This window comes from Salmo salar, chromosome 09 (assembly GCF_965601325.2).
Source record: "Salmo salar chromosome 09, fSalSal1, whole genome shotgun sequence".
Lineage (NCBI taxonomy): Eukaryota > Metazoa > Chordata > Actinopteri > Salmoniformes > Salmonidae > Salmo > Salmo salar.
In genome coordinates, this window is record NC_138299.1 from 92,385,999 (window position 1) to 92,393,870 (window position 7,872).

The 7,872-nt window shown below is 42.3% G+C and overlaps 1 protein-coding gene across 1 annotated transcript; it reads left to right on the top strand.

Moving 5' to 3' along the window:
• Window positions 1-1,953: 1,953 nt before the first annotated feature.
• On the top strand, window positions 1,954-4,799 carry LOC106612139 (forkhead box protein I3-B-like). Its single transcript, XM_014213046.2, has 2 exons — window positions 1,954-2,872; window positions 3,304-4,799. The coding sequence occupies exons 1-2, from the start codon at window positions 2,281-2,283 to the stop codon at window positions 3,873-3,875; spliced, it is 1,164 nt and encodes a 387-aa protein (XP_014068521.1). The 5' UTR covers window positions 1,954-2,280; the 3' UTR covers window positions 3,876-4,799.
• Window positions 4,800-7,872: the final 3,073 nt, after the last annotated feature.

The following is a 7,872-nucleotide window of genomic DNA, read 5'->3' on the forward strand; positions in this document are numbered from 1 at the left end:
TAAAATGTACACTAAAGGTAAAAAATGTAAGAACACCTACTCATTTAAGTTTTTTATTTTTTACTATTTTCTACATTGTAGAATAGTAGTGAAAATATCAAAACTATGAAATAACACATATGGAATCATGTAGTAACCAAGAAAGTGTTAAACAAATCAAAATATATTTTTATGTTTGAGATTCTTCAAATAGTCCCACTTTGCCTTGATGACAGCTTTGCACACTCTTGGCATTCTCTAAATCAGCTTCACCTGGAATGCTTTTCCAACAGTCTTGAAAGAGTTCCCACATATGCTAAACACTTGTAAGCTTATTTTCTTAAATGCGGAAGACACATTTCAGTTGAATACATTAAGTTGGACAACTGACTAGGAATACCCCTTTTCTTTCCTTTCCTTTCCTTTCCTTTTCCTTCACTCTGCGGTCCGACTTGTCCCAAACCATCTCAATTTGGTTGAGGTCGGGGGATTTTGGAGGCCAGGTCATCTGATGCAGCATTCCATAACTCTCCTTCTTGGTAAAATAGCCCTTACACAGCCTGGAGGTGTGTTGGGTCATTGTCCTGTTGAAAAACAAATGACAGTCCCACTAAGCCCAAACCAGATGGGACGGCGTATCGCTGCAGAATGCTGTGGTAGCCATGCTGCTTAAGTGTGCCTTAAATTCTAAATAAATCACTGACAGTGTCACCAGCAAAGCACCCGCACACCATAACACCTTCTCCTCCATGCTTTACAGTGGGAAATACACATGCAGAGATCATCCATTCACCCACACCACGTCTCACAAAGACACGGCGGTTGGAAACAAAAATCTCACATCAGACCAAAGGACAGATTTCCTCCGATCTAATGTACATTGCTCGTGTTTCTTGGCCCAAGCAAGTCTCTTCTTATTATTGGTGTCCTTAAGTAGTGGTTTCTTTGCAGCAATTCAACCATTAAGGCCTGATTCACTCAGTCACTTCTGAACAGTTGATGTTGAGATGTGTCTGTTACTTGAACTCTGTGAAGCATTTATTTGGGCTGCAATTTCTGAGGCTGGTAACTCAAATGAACTTATCCTCTGCAGCAGAGGTAACTCTGGGTCGTCCTTTCCTGTGGCGGTACCAATGAGAGACAGTTTCATCATAGAACCTGATGGTTTTTGCTACTGCACTTGAAAAAACTTGACATTTTCCCTATTGACTGACCTTCATGTCTTAAAGTAATGATGGATTGTCATTTCTCTTTGCTTATTTGAGCTGTTCTTGCCATAATAATGACTTGGTCTTTTACCAAATAGGGCTATCTTCTTTATACCCCCCTACATTGTCACAACACAACTGATTGGTTCAAACGCATTAAGAAGGAAATACATTCCACAAATTAACTTTTAACAAGGCACACCTGTTAATTGAAATGCATTCCAGGTGACTACCTCATGAAGCCGGTTGAGATGATGCCAAGAGTGTTCAAAGCTGTCATCATGGCAAAGGGTGACTACTTTGAAGAATCTCAAATAAAAAATAATAACACTTCTTTGGTTACTACATGATTACATATGTGTTATTTCATAGTTTTGATGTCTTCACTTTTATTATACAATGTAGAAAATAGTACAAATAAAGAAAAACACTGGAATGAGTGTATCCAAACTTTTGACTGGTACTGTATATATTTGCTAAAAAATATGTTGGGGATTGGAAATGATGCAGACAATTATGTTGATGGAAGCTACAATCTATCTGCAGTATTAAAGCTGATCTACCCTCTAAAAAATATATAAAAAATAAATAAAGAGTGGGAATTCCTGTGGTGGGAGAGAGCCTTAAGGAACTGACTGACAGATTGAAAAAAATGACACTCCTGTCAAAATCCTCACTTGGCTAAACAACCAATCAGGAGAAATGGGTGTTGTCAGGGACACAGATAAAAGAGTGGGACAGGTGACAGTGCTGACATTGAGCAAGGGCAAATAGTCAACAGGTAACAAGTAGAGAGAGAGAGAGAGAGAGCGAGAGAGAGAGAGATTGAGACAGACAGACAAAGAGAGAGAGAGATACCCCAGGGGCATAACTCAGACACTGAAACAGTCATCACCTTCCAAGGACCAGAACAGCGCCAGTTGAAAGATAGGCTAATTCAAACGTGAAAATATAAACTTTCAGGTTATCCCGACACCAGGAAAAGACTGAGGACTCTATTCATACCTGTCCCCAAGGAGACGACAAGGACAGCCCAAGGACAGACGCACAGCAGAATCAGGAGGAGGTGAGAGAGACTACAGACTAACTGACCATGGCGTCGTTCGAACCTCAGGGCCAGTCTCCTCCTTGCTGTGGCCCCCAGTTCCCCAGCCTGGGCCAGGAACCTCCAGAACTCAGCATGTACAGTGACTGCTACTACCCTCCTCCATCGCTCCCCAGCCCCCAGCGCACCACCCCCACCTCCTATGACTACAGCACCTCCTCCCCCAATCCTTACCTGTGGTTCAACGGATCCGGCATCAACGCTCCCCCATACCTGGCCACCACCGGGCCCCCAGGTAATCCCGGGCCCCCCTTCGTTCCCCAGCACTATGGGATGCAAAGGCCTTACCTGGGGCCCGGCGGGGCAGGGGTCCCTGGGGGGGAGCTGGGCTGGTTCTCTCTGCCCTCACAGGAAGACCTGATGAAGCTGGTCCGCCCGCCCTACTCCTACTCCGCCCTCATCGCCATGGCGATCCACGGCGCCCCGGAGCGGCGGCTGACACTGAGTCAGATCTACCAGTACGTGGCCGATAACTTCCCCTTCTACAACAAGAGCAAGGCTGGCTGGCAGAACTCCATCAGGCACAACCTGTCACTCAACGACTGCTTTAAGAAGGTCCCCAGAGACGAGGACGACCCTGGTAAGAGTCTGACGTCATTATGTTTTTGTTTTATTTTAGTTCTAAGCCCACAAAATAACCAATCAATCTAAGATATGACAGTATTTGATGGTTGAATAATTCATTTTGAATCTAACCTTGGCACACAGAACCAAATCTGTCATGACAGACTACTGTCAATCTGCTGTGTATCTTTAGTCAAGTCAAAAGTCTACTTTTGTTGTCATGTGTCTTTACTTTAGGTAGCCACTGAGGCTTGCCTTTAGCGTGTGTAATAGTCTTGTGATGGAACGGTAGATGAACTGTGTTTAGTAATGATAGTAGATGATGCAGTCAATAATCCATGTGTTAACTGCAAACACATTCTAATCTACCCCTCCCTCCCTCCCTCCCTCCCTCCCTCCCCTCCCTCCCTCCCTCCCTCCCTCCCTCCCTCCCTCTCTTTCTTCCAGGTAAGGGTAACTACTGGACACTAGACCCAAACTGTGAGAAGATGTTTGACAACGGAAACTTCCGTCGTAAAAGGAAGAGGAAGTCTGATTCGCTGTCTGGAGGAGAGGGGGGGTCAGGGGGGTCGGAGCCAGGTGACCCCAACAACCGGGGGAGCCCCGAACCCCCCAGCAACCATGGGATCGACATGTCTCCCACGCCAGAGAGAATCCCCACCCCTTCAACCACAGGTCCCGCCCCTTGCTTGAGCAGCTTCCTGTCTGAGATGTCTGGAGTGGTGTCAGGGGGAGCCAATGAGATCGTAGGAGATTCGCTGAACCGGGCCCTCCCCATAACCCTTACCCTGGATGGGACCCAGAGGCCTACACAGCCTGGGGGTTTTGGTAGTTACTCCCCCAGCTCGGGTGCTTCAGAGTGGGCCTCCCAGCTGCCGCCTCCCCCTGGCCTCTCCTCCTCGCCTACCCACTCTTCCCTGGGTTACAGCAGCCCCATCCTCAGCCAGTTCAATGGGCATTTCTACCCTGGCTTGGGCACAGCAAGCATCCTATACCCACGGGAAGGCACGGAGGTCTGAACAGACTGATAGAGGGGGAGACAGGGATGGGCAGAAGTTAGCTAGAGGTCTAAAGACATTAAAAAAGGAGAGTGAGAAAGAGAGACATGATTCTACCGGAGACTGAACTGAACCATCTGCTGACACACACATACACACACACAGTAATCAGTTAAAGCTGACAGGGCGTGTGACAGCAGGATGAGCAGGGCCTGGTTCCCACGGAAACAGCCAAGTCAGCATCGATGATGCTTCACCCACCCACACACGCATGCACACACACACACACACACACACATGCACACAAATGCGCGCACACACACCTGTTTAACCATCTATAATTGCTGACTGTCATGACTGACCGTTTTAATTTGTATATATTTGTATTGAATCTGTTTATTTTATTGTTTATATATGTTATTTTATAGTTTATGTATGTGTTTTTATCTCTGAGTGCTTGGGTCCAACATATTTGTTCAACATTGTAGAATATTGTTTTGCTATGGATGGCTCAGACCTGGGTTCAAATACATGTGTTTTGTTATTTGAATACATTTTGCTGTGTATTTAATTATTTTCAAATACACAGCTCAAAGCAAGTATTTTTATTTGAGTATTTTAATGGTTATTTGTAAAAACCAAATAGTTGACCACATTTAATTTGAAAATCTTTTCTAATATTTATTTCAAATACTATTTTTTAAATATCTGGGTTAAATGCATGGGAGTGTAATGAGTCAGTGTATATGAATATTCCCAAATAAATTCCAATATTCAACAACTTGTTTTTTCTAATAAATGTGATCTGAATAATTGTTTTGAAATTACTTTGAAAAGTATTTGAAATACCTGAAATAGTATTTGAACCCAGGACTGGTATGGCTTATACCAACATTGGTCTGATGGTTGTTTTTGATAAGAATAATAAAATACAGGAAAACGTTCTCTGAAGTGTCATCGTCTTACTCTTGTTAACTCAGAAATAAAAATCAGCCTGCTTGCCTAGTGTTGTAAGGGAGTTATCTGTCTCAACAAATCTTTGTGAAAGATGGTTAACGGTCTCAAGCCTTCAGTGAAAAATGACCCTCCTAAAACACACAGGTAGGACAGAAACAGTCCTGTCAGAGAAACGATGACCAGCAAACCAGGGAAACCTGCTTGTCAGGGTAACTCGATCCTACACTGTGATAAGGATATACTGATGGGTGCATGGATAGATGACGCCTGGAGGGCTAACTGACTGTTGTAAAACGGTGAGAATCCTCATACCTCACCCTTCTCTCTACTCTCACACAATAACTCACCCCCTTTCTCCAAGTCTTGTTGACTGGACAAGACTGGGATTTAGGGAAGGCGATAAGGAGGGGGTTTATGCAGGTAAAATAGTGACTTCATTAAACAAGCATGTAAAGTATGATTTGCACATTTAAAATATGAATTGCACCTGTATACGGAGTTTTGTAGTTGAAAACAATATTTACAAACATAAATGCAACAACAGTTGCATGCAGGTAATGTGATGGGTGAATAAATACAACACTTTCAAACATGTACATTGATATGTGAATAAATTCAATAAGATTTGCAAGCATGCAACTACATTTGAGAATAGTTGCATGCTTGCGACTAGTGAATCTTTTTGTATGAATCAAAATTACATTTGCCAATGTTGAATCTGTGCACTCAGAGTTTTGGCACTAATTTTGCGACTAACCTGTGTCTAAAGTTTTGCAGTTGTAAAAAACATGAGCTCTGGTGGACAGGGCTGTTTCTTCCGACCAATCAGGTCAGGTGTTGTCATTCTTGAACGTGCTTTCGCATTTTACATGGTTCCGGTCTGGAAGCAAGCTTTCCACTGTGATAAATTTGGATCAAATTCGACATTGACATCTAGCTAGCTAATCAAAATAAAAAGGTGAGATCTCTCATATTCTATCTCGTAGCAGTTAGCTCTAAACTCACCTAGGTACTGCATCAGCTAGATGAAACAAATGCACATCTAATCTTCTTCCCATCCCCTCTTGTCTTGATTCTACAGGGAGCTAGCCTGTTCTCCTCAGAACATTATCAGCAAGCTAGCTAACATTAGCCAACTTGAGCAGAGATCTCAGTTGGCTAACTAGCAAAGCCATCCAACTACACACCAAATATACACAGAGCAAACAATTATTTTCTAAACTAATGTTAGTCTCAACCAAATGACAAGTACATAGCTAGACCTATTGCTCTGACACAATGTAAGAACCAGTAGATGCAGGCTAGCCAGAAGGCTTTGATGCTAGCTAGCTACAGTAGCTAGCTAGCTAACCAGTCATGTAATGTCAATAGCAGTGGTGTAAAGCACTTAAGTAAAAATACTTTAAAGTACCACTTAAGTAGTTTTTTGGGGTATCTGTACTTTACTATTTATATTTTTGACAACTTTTACTTTTACTTCACTACATTCTTAAAGAAAATAATGTACTTTTTACTGCATACATTTTCCCTGACACCCAAAAGTACTCCTTACATTTTTTATGCTTAGCAGGACAGGAAAACGGTCCAATTCACGCACTAATCAAGAGAACATCCCTGGTCATCCCTACTGCCTCTTATCTGGCGGACTCATGAAACACGAATGCTTCATTTGTAAATGATATCTGAGTGTTGGAGCATGCCCCTGGCTATCAGTAAATAAAATAAAAAATCCTCTGGTTTGCTGAATATTTGAAAGGATTTATACTTTTACATTTGATACTTTAGCAATTGCATTTACTTTTGATCCTCAAGTATATTTGACTGGGGGACTTTCACTTTTACCTGAGTCATTTTCTATGAAGGTATCTTTACTTTTACTCAGGTACGACAATTGGGTACTTTTTCTACCATTGGCCAACATGCTATATGGAAAGACTCATTTTAAATCTTCCCTTCATCTTCCTAACCAATGCCTTGTTGTAGCTTTCAAATTCTGTGAATATCATTTAGCTAGCTAGCTAGTCATTTGAACAAATGTGATCCATATTTATCACAGTGGATAGCGAGCTTCCCGACCGGATATAAATCGTGAAAGCACGTTCAAGAATGACAACACTTCACCTGAAAAAAGAAAAAGCCCTGTCCACCAGAACTCGTGTTTTTGTGTGCTGCTTGCTTGCATATTTTTCTATTTTACAGCTGCAAAACTTTTGGCACAGGTTAGTCACAAAATTAGTGCCAAAAACTCTCAGCGCACAGATTCGACATTGGAAAATATTGTTTTGTTTCACAGAAGAAAGATTAGTAAATGTGTAGCATTCATTCTGAAATGTAGTTGCATGCCTGCAAATCTTCCTGAATGTATTCACATATCACTTTACATGTTTGTACGTGTTGTCATATTTATTCACGTTATGCGCTTGCAACTGTTGTTGCATTTGTAACCGATGTGAAATGGCTAGTTAGTTAGCGGTGGTGCGCGCTAATAGCATTTCAATCAGTGACGTCACTCGCTCTGAGACTTGAAGTAGTTGTTCCCCTTGCGTTGCAAGGCCCGCGGCTTTTGTGGCGCGATGGGTAACGATACTTCGTGGGCTGTCAGTTGTTGATGTGTGCAAGGGTCCCGGGTTGGGGCGAAGAGAGGGACGGAACCTACACTGTTACACATTTATTCTCAACAAAAGTTACATGTTTGCAAATATTTTTGCAACCACAAAAGTCAGTATACAGTGAAACTCATATTTTACATGTGCAAATGATACTTTACATGCTTGTTTAATGAAGTCACTATTGTAACTTCATAGGGGTTGACTATTGAGGTGAGAGAGGGTTGAGGGACTATTCTCATGTGCAAGTTGTAGAATAATGTAAGATATATAGCCTGTTAGTCAGATAAGAGACAACTGTGAAACATCACCTATTGTCCCCACCACTCCCCTCCCTACCTCCATAGTGCTGACTGAAAGTTAAAATGAGCAAGGACTGGTAGATGAAAAGATAGTCCTTTATTGCAGCAAGATAATATGTCTTACACACTAAAACATTGTACTACATTGGCACA

What these genes read in the sequence shown, in the direction of transcription:
- LOC106612139 (XM_014213046.2), top strand. Translation starts at nt 2,281, where the DNA reads ATGGCGTCGTTCGAACCTCAGGGCCAGTCTCCTCCTTGCTGTGGCCCC. An exon ending in CAGAGACGAGGACGACCCTG is followed by an intron (nt 2,873 to 3,303) that starts GTAAGAGTCTGA and finishes TCTTTCTTCCAG; the next exon opens with GTAAGGGTAACTACTGGACA.